At 39.0% G+C, this 14,704-nt stretch overlaps 1 protein-coding gene across 2 annotated transcripts in view; it reads right to left on the bottom strand.

Moving 5' to 3' along the window:
- Positions 1-13,794, bottom strand: part of SLC9A3 (solute carrier family 9 member A3) — a 48,848-nt gene extending 35,054 nt beyond the window's left edge. The window contains exon 1 of one of the 2 annotated variants that reach the window (XM_068674652.1): positions 13,136-13,794. In XM_068674652.1, the coding sequence (XP_068530753.1) occupies positions 13,136-13,328 (193 nt within the window). In that variant the 5' untranslated portion in view covers positions 13,329-13,794. The remainder of the gene's footprint in view (positions 1-13,135) is intronic. The other variant, XM_068674651.1, reaches the window with a different exon arrangement.
- Positions 13,795-14,704: the final 910 nt, after the last annotated feature.

Raw genomic sequence — 14,704 nt, 5'->3', positions numbered from 1 at the left:
TAGTCTTTTTTTTTTTTTAAGGAACAGTCCCACTGCAGTGCAACCGTGGTAGCATTTGGCCCTTATGGAACAGAATGGCACTAAATGATAAATGGGAACAGTCAAAAATAATATTTCAAAACGAGAGCAAAGTACACATTAGAAAAACCTTGAGTACATGATATAAAACAGGACAGGGAAAGTATCATAAAAATGCATTTCCTATGCAAACCTTTTAGAATTAAGTTTTAAAGACAGTCTTCTTGCTCAAGTAAGTATTCCTCACAAACTAATCTCATTTAAGGGTTACTATGACTTTTCCGTGTTAAGGATGTTCTCTCTGTATGCAATATTCCAACAGAATACAAAAATAAAGAAACACAGCTGAAGAATATTACATACTAGAGTTACTGTATATACAAACAAATCAAACAGGTCAGAAATAATTGCAAGTAGAATTATCAGTAATCACCTGACTAATAGGGTTGTTTTGACTCAGTAGATTGCTTGAGGTCTAACATTCCAGCTGATTTTACACTACAAATTTATAAAGTATTTTTGGAGTAAGAAAACAAAGCAGAATTTACTTTCTATTAAAGTTATATATTGCAATTACTCCAGAAGTAGAATGACCTTCACTGACAGATAATGAAAGCAATTTTTCTAGCTTAATATTTTCAAATACCAAACTATATACCAGTAACATGGGAAGAACTGACTGAAATATATAAATGCCAAGAAATGCTGAGTTAACTCATTTCGCTCTATGAATTTTAGAAAAATGTTTCCTTTTGACCTTTACTTTAACATGATAAATGAATTAAAACAAAGGTCTCCATCTGAGAATGTTTCAGCTTTTGCTCATACAGATAAAGAACTGCAAAGAAATGGATTACTAGTAATACACGGAAATGGTTGTTCTGGTGTCAAGATAAATTGCACAATTACCAAAGCCTGAACACACAACAGAAAAAGTTGTCCTTGATTCACTCCTATTGTTCAAGAAAAAGGAGAAGATGAAGAAATAACTTAATGAATCCCTATTGGAGGTTGACACTGAAAATTTCCTTCTAATACAAGGACATAGTACACTTGGACAGGTACACTCTTTGCTGGGTTAAAAACTGGCTGGAGGCCCAGGCCCAGAAAGTGGTGGTGAATGGAGTGAAATCCAGCTGGTGACTAGTCATGAGTGATGTTCCCCAGGGACTGGTGTTGTGGCCCATCCTCTTTAATACCTTTATTGATGATTTGGATGAGGGAATTGAGAGCACCCTCAGTTTGTTTGCAGAGGACATGAAATTGGGGGGAAGTGTTGTTTTGCCAGAGGGTAGGAAGGCCCTGCAGACAGACCAGTACAGGTAGGATCAATGGGCAGAGGCCAATGGGATGAGGTTCAACATGGCTAAGTGCCAGGTCCTGTACTTTGGCCATAACAACTAGTGCTACAGGCCTGCGGCAGAGTGACTGGAAAGATATTGGTCAATGGTTACCAGAACATGAGCTGGCAGTGTGCCCAGGTGGCCAAGAAGGCCAACAGCATCCCGGCTTGGATCAGAAGCAGTGTAGCTGGAAGGACTAGGGAGATGATCACCCCCCTGTACTCTGCTCTGGTGAGGCCACACCTTGAGTACTGTGTTCAGTTTTGGGCTCCTCACTACAAGAAGGACATTGAGGCCCTGGATCACGTCCAGAGAAGGCCTACAAAGCTGGTGAAGGGTCTGGAACACAAGTCCCATGAGGAATGGCTGAAGGAACTGGGGTTGTTTAGTCTGGAGAAGAGGATGCTCAGGGTAGACCTCATTGCTCTCTACAAGTACCTGAAAGGAAGTTGTGTGAATCTGGAGGTCGGCCTCTTCTCCCAGATAATTAGTGATAGGACAAGAGGGAATGGCCTCAAGTTGTGCTGGGGGAGGTTTATTTTTGAAATTAGCAGACATTTCTTCTAGGAAAGAGTGGTCAGGTATTGGAACGAGTTGCCCAGGGAGGTGGTGGAGTCCTGGGGGGTGTTTAAGGAAAGATTGGATGTGGTGTTTAGGTACATGGTTTACTGGATGATGTTAGTAGACAATTGGTTGGATGAGATGATCTTGGAGGTCTTTTCTAAACTTAAAGATTCCATGATTCTGTGACTTCCTGTACTTCCCCAGCACTGCTCCTAATATAGGGACTTACTGTTCTTCTCCAGCACTGCATCTTGCAGGGCATGGCATGCTGCCTGTTAGGAAAGACATGAAGGACATAATTAAAGACCAAGGGCTAAGGGGAATAGCTATGAAGAGTGCTCCAAATCATAGAATAAGTAAGCACCTTTCTTTGAGCCCTGGTAGATTGCCTTGCTTCCTGCCCCTCACATTTCACCATGGCAAGGTTATAATTAGTACAACTGGAATAACATGGGGTTACAGAAGAAATATTCCTGGTTACATTAGAAAACTAAATAAAATTAAGGATACCCACATTTAGTACAGATGACCACCAAAAAAGAAAAATAAAATAAAATAAAAAACCACATATATCAAGAAGCTTGTCTTTAAAACTGAAAATAAACTTGATCTGAGAAAGGTAAAGAAAATATGCCTGGCTAGTTTCCACTGAAAGCAAACACTCTACTGTGGACCCAGCAAGGCTTCAAAGGCCAGTCTTATATTGGAGGAAAGATTCCAACAGCTCAATAAAACAAGAGTTTCATGATTATGACTCAGGTATAATTTCAGAAATTTACATATGTTTTTTATATGTGTTGTGAATTTGGTAGATCTCAGCTTTTCTAGAGGAGATTATTTTTTTCCTAATGCTGGAATCAGTTTTAGGAGAAAACACTGCCTATTGACATAAACTGTACTGAATGATAAATAAAATGTCATGTTTTTAGTCATATTCCTAACTGATAAGCAGTTCCCAAATTATGGAGCTGTTTACCAAGCTTCTTTCAACCCCTAGTTAGAGACACTTTGTTTTAGGGACCACAGTGTGAGCACTCTTAGTAGTGACTGTTGACTGTTGTACTATATCAGTGGACAACATGCATAAAACATTTAGCACATGCACATATAGACAAGATTCTACTTGTCTACTTTTCAACAGTTCAGGTTCCTCAATTATGTGCATGCTACACAAGGTAGTAATGGAAAAATATAGCTATAGAACATTCATCCTTACTTTTAGGTAGGTCTTTCCTGACATAAGAGTTTCATACAAAAGTTGCATTTCTACCTATAATTCTAAGGTTTACCTTGGAGTGGTTTTAATCTTTCCTTCTAAATCGCAATAAGCAGAAGGAAACTTCATACTTCCTCATGCTGTTTTTACATCCTCATACTTTCAAACATCAGCAGCATTATTCAAGTGAACATGCCTTGGAAACTACACTTTTTAGTAAGGTAAACTGTGTTGTATTCCTTAGGAAAGACTGAAGCAGTAAGATGTTTTATTGAGTGCTTAGAATGAATAGTTTTATCTCAGAGTAAAAAGCTTTATCTTTTCACTTAATTACCTTTTTCTTCAGTACAAACATTCAAGACATGAAAACAAAATGTACTTCTGTTACTGAAACAGTTAGGAACATAAGGTTGTAAATAAGATTAATGTATTATGTACTAATGAATTGCCACTCCCATTCACTCTGTGATGAATGTGACAGCTCTTTTTTTAGACTCTCATGTGAAGTGTAATAACCTCATCTGAGACCAGAGAGTGTCTGAAAGTTGATTGAATTAACTTGTGTGGGTGTGGGCGAGGTGAATTACAAGAAATCTATCAATGATTGACTTTAATGCCATATTTATCAGACTGTGAAGGAAAAAAAAAAAAAAAAAGGTGTTGTTTCGGGATTTGCTGTGTTTTTTATTTCTAATAAAGCTATTGGAAGAATGAGGAGTGCTTTTTTTTTTTTTTTTTTTTTTTTTTTAAATGATTCCTCTGTTTCCAGACACTTTTACCTCATCGCAGCAATGTTAGTTTCCAAAATTGCAGGGCATGAGTTTCAGGTTGTATTGTGAATGCTAGACAACCACCCAAACAAATGACCTGAGTGAGCTGCCATCTTCCTTGTTTTACGTCTTTCACTCTTCTTGTCTTGAATTGTAAGAGTTTGCTACATGAGAAGTTGTGGAACACAGAAGTAGAATAAAAGTAGATATTAAAATAGAAAAACACTTTAAATTTTCTGTGACTATGGAAAAAATTATGCTGCACCATAATTAACAACAAACAAACAAAAAACAACAACTGTTAGATATAATCATGCACAAATGAGCGGCAATGCACCAACTGGAAAGTATACATGTACAATCCCACTTTAAAAGGCCCAGGTAAAATTAAGATCTGTAAGATTATTGGAAACAGATAGAAAGGTAGCTCTCTGATTTGAAGGAATACTTAGCATAGCACTGAAAAGAACAGAGTGATGTTGCCTATTCATTTAACCCATTAAATGTCTTGTTGGGAAAAAATAAGCCTTGCTATGCATGTTCATTTTACACATCTAAAATGTAGTATCCTCTAAGATATACTGCAATCCACAGGCAAACATGTAGAGAGACTGAATAAGTCCCCCCAAAGACAGATTTTCCAAAAGAAGAAGCTGCCCTCTTGAAGCCCTATAGAGCAGAGTCTAAAACAAAAATATATATTGCTAATTCCTGGTAAGAGGCTATGACTAATAGACATATTTATAGAAATGTCAGGCAGTATAAAAACATCCTTTCAATGAATGAAAAACATTAACAGAAAACCTTCTGGACTACAGCCAAATACTTATCTTCTTTATGATAACAAAGAACATAAATTATAAATTAAGAAATTAATTAATACGCTAATTTGTTAGACGTTGAATATAAAGTTGTGTGTATTTTCTACTCTTTTTCATGTTCCCTCAGAGAATCACAGAATGGTTAAACTTGGAAGGATCTCTGGAGGTCATCTGCTTCAACCCCTCTGCTCAAGCAAGACCACCTGAAGCTGCTTCCCCAGGACCATGTCCAGGTGACTTGAATAGCTCCAAGGACAGAGACTCACAACCTGTCTGGGAACTTCTGCCATTACTCAGTCTTTCAATGCACAGTAAAGAAATGCTTCCTCATGTTTAGACAGAACCTCTTGTTTTCCAGTCTGTGCCCATTATCTCTAGTACTGTCACTAGACACCACTGTAGAGAGCCTGGCTCTGTCCTCATTTCACCCTCTCTTCAGATCTTTATATATGATGGCAAGATGCCCCCTGAGCCTTCTATTTTCTAGACTAAATAGTCCTAGCTCTCTCCACCTTTCCTTATATGAGAGATGATCCAGTTCCTTGATCATCTTTGTGGTCCCACTCTGCGTTGGACTCTCTCCAATATTCATCCATCTCTTTCTTACTGGGGAGCCAAGTACAGAGTACTTGTGGGGTACCTTCACTAGTGCTGAGTAGAGGGGAAGTATCACCTCCTTTGACCTGCTTCCAGCACTTTGCCTCCTTTGTGGCAAGTGCACATTGCCAGCTCTTGTTCAGCTTGGTGTCCAGGTCCTTTTCTTCCAAGCTGTTTTCCAGCTGGGTGTCTCCCAGCTCATAATGGTGCCTGTGGTTGTTTGCAATTCTTTATGTTGAACTGCATGAGACTCCTGTCAGCCCATTATCTCCAGCCTGCTGACTTGCCTCTGAATAGCAGCCCAACTCTCCCCCCTCAAAATCTAATTCCATCACTTTTATGCAACGTACATAATAGCACTCTCATCTGTAGCTTCCATCCTGCCCCTTCTCCCACAGTGTTCTATTAGCGAATGCAGAATGACTACTTCTATTTTCAAGTATTGGAAGGAGAAAACCCACAGACTTGTCTATTTAAAAACCCTGCTTTTGCATAGACCTTTCAGAATATCTTCAGCTTTCTTCTTCCACGAACAAATATTATATATTCGTATCTTAATTAAAAGTGTTTCCACCTGAGGTCTTGCATTCCATCTTGGCTCTTTCTTGTCAGCCTGTAATTTCAGTATTTATGACTTTACAGTGCTTTACATAGCAGCCAGCTGGGTATCAAGTCACTCCTTTCATGGGGGTGAACACTCTGTAAGCTGTTGTACAAAAGGAATCAAATTATTACAAAACAGCCAACCAACCATGCTCTGCAGTTTAAAAAGACTTTTAAAAGACAGTAATTCTAAATGGGTGCTAATTCCTAACTAGATAAATAATAATTAGAGTCCTTAGTTCTTTGGGACAGTAATTTAACTGAACTACTAGAGAAAGATGAGTAAAACCACAATCTGCTGAAAAAAAAAAAAAAAAAAAAAGTCTTCAATAATTTGGACACAGCACTTCACCTTGCAATAGAAAGAAGATATAGAACAACTCAGTTATCAATTATCCCATTACTTCACAGTAATTAAAACACAGTAATTAAAATAGGGGGAAAAGATGTGTTGTGTCTCAGTTGTGGTGGTGAAACTCACTGACTTCTGATAGTCTTCTGGTGATATGACTCAAAACTGGAAATACCACTTTCTTACTGCTGGATCCAAGTAGTAAATAAATCATAAATCATAATAAATGAGGATTTTCAATATCAGCTTCCCTACTAAGCATCTCTAACACACTAAACTACAAAAAAAAAAACAAAACACAAAGGTGACCTCACAAAGCCTTTCACATGAAGAATTTTTGTATATCTAAAAGGGCTTGCTACTTGCAGTTAACACTTGCAGGCCTATGGTCTGCTGCATTACCACTAGAGATTTACAATTGCTTTGGGGTTTGGTAGACCACCCTTAGCAATAAGTGGCCATAGCTCCGAAGACAGTAAATCAATGGTTTCAACAAACCTAAAACTAGGGTATTAAAAGGATTCCATTGTTCCACAGAGAATGCAAAGCACTTTGCACACAGATGCTTGAAAGTAATTGATGGCAGAGGTCTTTTCTTAGGTATGCATGCCTGAACTGTATTCGGTTCAGGGTCATTCTCAAAATGACATTGTTTTCTTATGTAACTCATACAAGTTGCCACTGTACATTTGCTATTCGGGAGATGTAATCTGAATCTTGCCGAATTATACTGTTCTGTTATCTTCTTCCTTACTCTAAATAATTAAGACATGAGACTCACAACACTTAGAGGAGAGAGAGGGAAAGAGGGGGGAGGAGGAAGAAGGATGTGTGTTTCAGGGAGGCAAAAAGGACAGGAAAAAGATTAATAAGGTACAAGTGTAAAATGGAAAAAAATGTGGAAATAGGCATCCATTTACAAATCATGGCTTACAAAATTGTTCTTAGAACTAGAAATACTAAGCTATTATTCTGTGATGGAAATGTTCTTTTCAGCCACCTGAAATGTTGTGTAAAAAGGGTAATTCCTTAGAAGGGATTTTACACTACTTAATTTTTATCTCACATGCATTCTAAACAGAACATTGCAAGAGGAAGTAGAGCATCTTACTTAATTGAAGGCATCCCAGTTATTTGACACTGTTGCCAGCACAAATTTATAATATTTCTATCTAATTGCTTTGCCATTTTAAGATAGCTAATGAAAGGGTATATCCAGGAAGAAAATTTATGTGCTTCCTTTAAAAGTATGACAACCTATTTCAACTTCTACTGAGATCACAATAAAGCAATCCATACATTAGAAGTTATATTTTTCCTTGCTATGTTTTTCTGGATACGGGGGAAGGTAGCCTTACTTCCTCATTCCTGTTCAAAGTCATCCACTCTCCCACCATTTCTCACACTTGCTTATCTGATCCACATTGAGCAAGCTCAGGGGGCTAAATAGACAGAAATACTAGCTCCAAAATAGAAATTATGAGTGGGGTGTTGGAGGGTGCCACAGCAGGTCACAAGCAAACCAGAAGGTTCCTAGAGTGCTTTTTCTGGATATGGGGGAAAGCAGCCAAGATCAGTCTTCCTAGTCAGAATGCAAAGTCCTTTCTCATATTATCACTTGCTTACAAAACAGCTTTTAAAAAGCTCTGCAATCATGACAAGGCCAGTAATCTGTGCTTTGCAGAGTTCTGCAATATCCTCACTATTTGAGTCTCTCACTCCATTTTCTTCTAAATATTTACAATAAAGTTCTGTTAAGCAAACTTTAACATTTCTTCCTAAAAAATTGTATTTACAAGAGATGAGCACACAGAATTGCCAATGGAGGACCTATTTTCATGTTTTTGATTTAATTAAAAGAATACCATAAATTGCTTTATCTAAGTAAATGAACTTTTCCCTTCCACTAAACAGCCAGGAGGAGAAATTCAGAGTCAAATGGGCTTTTGTTTTGACAATTTGCTTTAGAGGTAAGAATATTGATTTCTTTAAAGAAAATGTTGCCCCGGGAGTTTTAATTAGGTGGGTTGTTAGACCTGCATTTCAGTTTCTTCCCTAGCCCATCCCAACATGCTTAAAATTCTCCACAGGAATGTTGGTGTTATCAAAATACTTCTTTCTCAGGTTAAGTGTGAAACATACAAAGGGACCAGGACATGCAGAAACTGGAGCATTTTTACTTATTTGATCCACATTGATCAAGTTCAGGGGGCTAAATGGGCAGAAAAACTAACTCCAAAATAGGAAGGATGAGTGGAGTGTTGGAGGGTGCCATAGCAAACCAGGAGTTTCCGACGGTACTTTGATGATAGCTTCCTCTCCAAGTGATACAGAAGCCAATGAGAAGTGCTTTGCTGGACTACTCAACAACAAGCAACTTTGGGGAAATTTCAAGGTCAAATGCTGCCTTGGCTGCAGTGACTATGAGATGGTGAAGTTCAGGATCCCAAGGGGAGGGGCCCTGATGGGATTCACCCAAGAATGCTAAGGGAGCTGGCAGATGCCATAGCGAGACCACTTTATCTCTCAGATGGGTACTGCTAGTTGTGCAAACATGGGACAGAGTGATGAAGAAAAATTGAAACAGCATTTTCACAGTAGCAATTAGCTTAAGCTTACCAAAATGGCCAGAGATAATTACAGTGATGAACAAAGAGATGATGTTTCTTTGTGCAGACCTGTCCTGATTAGACCAGTGAGGTCCATAGTCTAGGTGGCAGAGGTGAAGGCAGCAAATGTTGTTATTCAGTTTTATGAATTGTTATTCAGTTTTATATGTTTTGGGTTTTTTAAATTGTTATTATTCTGGGATGAACAATTAACTGTCCTTTGGAAAAATATTATAGTAGTCCAAAGGATATAAACCATGAGTTTTATAAGTTACCCAACCTAACCACCAATGAAATATAAATATAAATAATATAAATACACATTTATATATAAATGTATTATAAATACACTTTCTCTCTACCTCCTAGCATTTTGAAAATACTAGCATTAGTAGCATGTGGTGGCTATCCCCAGCTATAACATCCCTCCCTCCCCCCGCCCCCCCCTTATTTTTTTCCAAATAACCGTGGATTAAGGTATATTAAGGTATCTTCTATGTTTCTGTTTATTAAATGATTATTTTCAAGTAATTTTGAAGTAATCTACCAAAGATCTACTAAGATATAAAGAAGTAGGAGAGTACATGAAGAGAACTAAGAAAACATGTGCAAGGCTGGTCAGTATGTATATGTCTTTAACCTTAAATTAGAACTATACTGAAAAGTATGTCAATTAAAAGAATCTTACATTCCGTAACATCATAGTTACAGTAGGAAAAAACCTAGTCTATAATATGAACACATACATGTACCTATGTGTGTATGGTTTTCTTTTATTACTATTGCTTGTTCCATTTGGAGAACTGAGGTACGAGTATGTGGACGCCTAGTGGAAGAAGTCCACTGGGAGGGTTCTCAGATGAACCTCATGTACCTTCTTCATGAAGATAAGATATTTTTCAGACTTAGCTTTACAGATTTGAGTTGTTTATTGGCCTTATCCCATAAGGATACTCATTTGTAGTGATAAGAAAGCCTATCAAGAGGAAATAAAGATAATTAGGTGGAACACTGTGTACCTTAGAATAGTCTTGTAACATTTCAAATGAAGATGGTCAAATCAAATCAATTATAATATGCAAAACAGTACAATGTGATATATCAGAAGTTTTGTACTAGTAACACAAAAATTAGTTGATTTCCTATAGTGCATGAAAGCCAACAGTATGAAGACTGTTCTTCCAGTTTTATTTGTGGCAATACTTAAGATTCATTCTTCACATGAAAATTATAAAAAGGGAAACAAGAATACATCTTTCACACCAAACCCAGAACACTCAGGACCTTTTTGTGTAGTTGATATGCTTATGAGATTTCACATAAAATAGTTTCTGATGCAGAACACTTTGACAGCACTAAATTTACTTCCTGTACAGCACAGGAATAACAAGTCCCAGAAGAGCCACAAGTATTTATTATTAAAGGAGCCCTACATCAAGCCTTATAGCATTATAAAGTGAACCATTCCTTTTAGGGAAAATGAAACAAAAGAAACAGAAAATTTGAGATTATTGTAATGCAAACGAAGGCAAAGTATTCTCATATTCCTTTCACCCCCAGTTTGCAATTCCCAGAAGACTTTTTGCTAACCCAATTGCCAGTCAGCACTCCACCAGTAATGTATCTCTCTCGTCCTCTGTAGCCATGGAGATGTGAGCTTTCATGTATAAGAACTACTCCCCCTACTGAAATATCCAGAACAAAAACAGCATTTTAACTCCACTACATTTGTCCTCCTTCAGGTAACAAATCAAGAGACATAGAGGCAGACATTCTATATTTTCTTCCCCAGCTCTTTTCTGTCTGCTTTTTAAATTTATAGATCTTCTTGGTCCTGCATAACATTTTTGACCTTCAAAATCTTCTGATAGATTTCTGGCATACTTTCTAGAATCCTTGACACACCCAGACAGGTAGAAGGCCAACACAATTTGATTTCCCTTTCTCATTGACTTATATGAACAACTTTATACTTTCTGCATCAATCAGCTGTTGAGCAGTGAGTGTACATTTCTGATCATCTGTATCTTATTTGTGACTGGGAGGGAAATCAGGGTCATTCATAGGCCCTCAGTGGAATACAGCAGTTGTCCACTGCTTCTTCAGAGACAATGTACAAGGCTGTACAGACTTGTAATTACATATGTGAAGAAAAAAAAAAAAAAAAAAAGAGTATGAGGCTTGAGAGCTTGGGGAGGGAAAATGATGGATACAGTACTTACTAGTAAATAACATGCTCTGTGTAACTGCGAAATAAATGCAAATAATTTAAAAATAAAACCAGCAACATTCAGCTCCTGAACTCCAAGAACACTTAGTGCTTTATCAAGCACTTATAGGTATACTGAGGATTTCACAGTAAAATGGCTCATCTTAATCCAGGCTAATCATAATCCAGGCCATTGCAATTTAAATATAGAACAATCTAACAGTCCTGTTAGCTGCATTGGGTTTCTGCCACAAAATTGCTACAGCTGTGCAGGACTAATGTTATTCTGTATAACTTTGTTACATATAGAATGCAGCAAAGCATTAATGACACAGAGAGCAAACGCTAATTTAGAAGAGTATCTCAAAAAGAAGGTTCAAACAAACAACCTGTGTATTAGCTTAATTAGCACAAATTTACAGTGACTCAACAATGTCACTAGTTTTTCCTGTATCTGGTACCCCCAGTTTTCTACTTGATATAACCAATCAGTCAGAGTCGATTAAATCAAAGCTGTATTTTTATGTAATCTAGATAATGTAGCAATCATCTGTAATATTCCGTAGGTGTAATTCAACAGTGATTCAAATGAGGATATTTGGCTTATGTGTATATAGGTAAGCAATAGAAACCTAAGATGCAAGTATCACTAAAAAAATGCTTAACAATAGACTTTCTCTTAATTTTTAAAAAAGTTTCTTTTGGGTTTATTTGGATGTGGACACAGCATTTTCTATCCAAGCCTGACTGCATTTAGCTTATGCTCTACAGCATACCTGACCTGTTTATATCTTTCATTCTGTGTGATTTGCAAAATCCATGGTATATAATTCTGGTATCTCAGATTAGTATTAACAATACAAGTACAATAAATTAGCATGATTTTCAGCTGATCTTGCCTTCTGAGTTGAGAATTATTTTAGGAATGATTTACTGAAACTTGAAAATGACAGTGAAAGTATCAGCCAAACTGACAGTGGTCTAGTTTAAATACAAAAGATAAATGGTCTTTGACCAGTGATTGGACCCAACAGAATGACACGAAACTGCATGAGGGGATATTCAGACTGGATATTAGAAACAGGTGAGAGTGTGGATGGGCATTGGAACAGGTTCCCCAGGGGAGTGGTCACAGCACCAAGCCTGACGGACACCACTCTCAGACATATGGTTTAAATTTTAGGTAGTAATGTGTGGAGCCAAGAGTTGGAGTTAATGATCCTTGTGGGTCGCTTCCAACTCCAGATAGTCTATGATTCTATGACTGAAGATAACAGCATCATGTAAATAAAATACGTTCCAATTAGCCACTTTTCCAGTTCAGCAAATAACACTGTTAGTATAAGATTGCTTTTGGAGCTCTTCCAGTGTTCAGAACACAAGAGTTACACAATTCATATAAATTTACTCATACTACATTTGAATTAGTCTACATCCTTGCTTTTCAATTACTCTATTTTCTTGAAGAAAATTATATGTATTCTAAGGTTTATATTGCAAAAGATGACCTGATAATAGCTGATAATAAACTTTCTTATTCTCTTTCACTACTTCAACAATGCTCCGCAAAACAGAGAAAGTTACGCCCATACGTGGGATTTACAGTCTTTGTTTGTGATGACAATAGCTAATACAACTACCAATTAAAATTAGGAGGATAGCATATTGTCAACTGGAATAGGCATTGTATAAGCAGTTAAGCTCTATTCTTGTTTCATGTCTGTAAAAAGTTTTTCCGGAGAGCAACAGTGATGCAAGGTTTCAAAGCATGCAAGGATTTGCAAGGAGTCAGATACAGAAGCCAGAGTCCTAGGCATTTTAAATGAACTACTTCACCGACTGGGAAAGGTGAAAATTACACTGCTAAGCACTATGTTCTGGCAGTATTATGAAATCAGAACAGAGTACAGTAAACCCCCTGCAAAGTGGTGAGTGGACTTATGATAAACTTTCTTCATTTACAGTGGTGGTAGATGGGAAAAAGGGGAAGGAGGAGGACGTATGCATTAATTAATATATAACGTGGGACTCACCAATTTTGGCCAAGCTGGCCACAAGGATCCAGAGAACAATGACATAAGGGTCCTTGACGTGATCCCATTTGAAAGAGACGATCTCAAAGCTGGTCTGGTTGTGTTTTGGAGGGCTTTCTGAGCTTCTCTCTCCTAGCGCCGCTGGGAGAGCCATGAGCCCAAGGAGCAACCCCACACTAGATACCTGTCTCATCTCCAAGTCACACAACAAAATCCCGTTTCCTCTTCCCGGAGAAATCCCGCCTCTTCGGAGGTCCTTGTGGGCGAGGTCCTTGTGGGAGAGGTCCTTGTCTCCCCCCTAGAGAAGCTGTCGCAGGGACTGCGGAGCGGGGGACACCGGTGCGTTGAGCCCGCAGCGGCGCGGGTCCTCCCCGGCCACCGGCCGGCTCGGGTCCTGCTCAGCGAGGAGCGGCCAAGGAGGGGTCAGGGGCTCCGTGCATAGGCAGATGCTTCGAGCTGGGATCCCGCTGCTTGCCCCGAGCTGCCTATATCAAACTGCTCCCGAAATGTCGGGGGCGGAGCTTTCCTGACAGTGGGCAGGTAGAGATGATACTCCCGACCGAGCACCCCTAGAGACCGGCTGGGGAGCTCCGCTCCGCCGGGACGGTGACAGCAGGCTGTGGGTTGTGCCAGCCGTCCCGGCTCGGCTCTGAGCACACGGGGCTTGGAAGGAAGTGACCTTGAGTTTCTGGTGCTAGGGGCCAAGGCTGGGGCGCTCCCGCAGGCACGTCCAAGGCGGAGCCCGGGATCCGTGCTCAGCTCGGCTATGGATAAGCAGGAGACAGATCCACGAGTCTCCGCTCGGGTGACTGCGATGCGCAGCGAAACGAGGCAGCCTCTCCCCAGCCGATTGCCACAAAGGGAATGCACGTTTTTCCAAATTGCGTTAGGATCTGTCTTGCTGAGCTCTGACAATACAGCAGATTTCACAAGCCAGCTTTTACCTCTGTCCACCAGAAAGCCCCTCTCCCAACGGTGATCGGGGAAATTACAAGGTCTGGGGTTTTCATTTAGATCTGCTTGCAGCTCTTCGTTAAGATGTGGTAGCTTACGAATGTTCTGTGTCTTCTTTTCGTGTCCTTTTTTTTTTTTTTTTTCTTTTGGTTACAACATAAAATCTCTTAGAAGGTTGTCACCTCTCCCCTAACCCTTCCTTCTTGCTGATAAATGTTCACCTGATATCCTGGACAGTGCATACTGTATGCTGTAGGCAGGTGGAGCCACAATAATCATCACTCTGAAGTAAAAAGGCAGCAAAGCAGCATGTTCCCAGCAAACTGAACCTTCAGCAGCAGCTCTACCCTCTGCTATGTGCTCTGAAGCAACCCAACTGCCATGTGCAGTCCACCACTTTGTGGAAAAAGGTTACCTGCTTGTTTTACATATACAACAGCTGTTTTTATTAGGTGTTCAAAAAGGAATGTGATAAGCTCCCCTTTAAAATGTTCAGAAGATGAAGATGTGGCAGAAGAAAAAGAAATTATTTTGATCATTTCAGTCATTGGGTAGAAAAGCAAAGTACTTTTTGTAAGTCTAAGTGGGTTATGCTAAAACAGTCTATAAATCAAC

The sequence above is a fragment of the Anas acuta genome, chromosome 2 (genome assembly GCF_963932015.1).
Source record: "Anas acuta chromosome 2, bAnaAcu1.1, whole genome shotgun sequence".
NCBI classification, from domain to species: Eukaryota; Metazoa; Chordata; class Aves; order Anseriformes; family Anatidae; genus Anas; species Anas acuta.
This window is presented reverse-complemented; position numbering and strand designations above follow the sequence as displayed.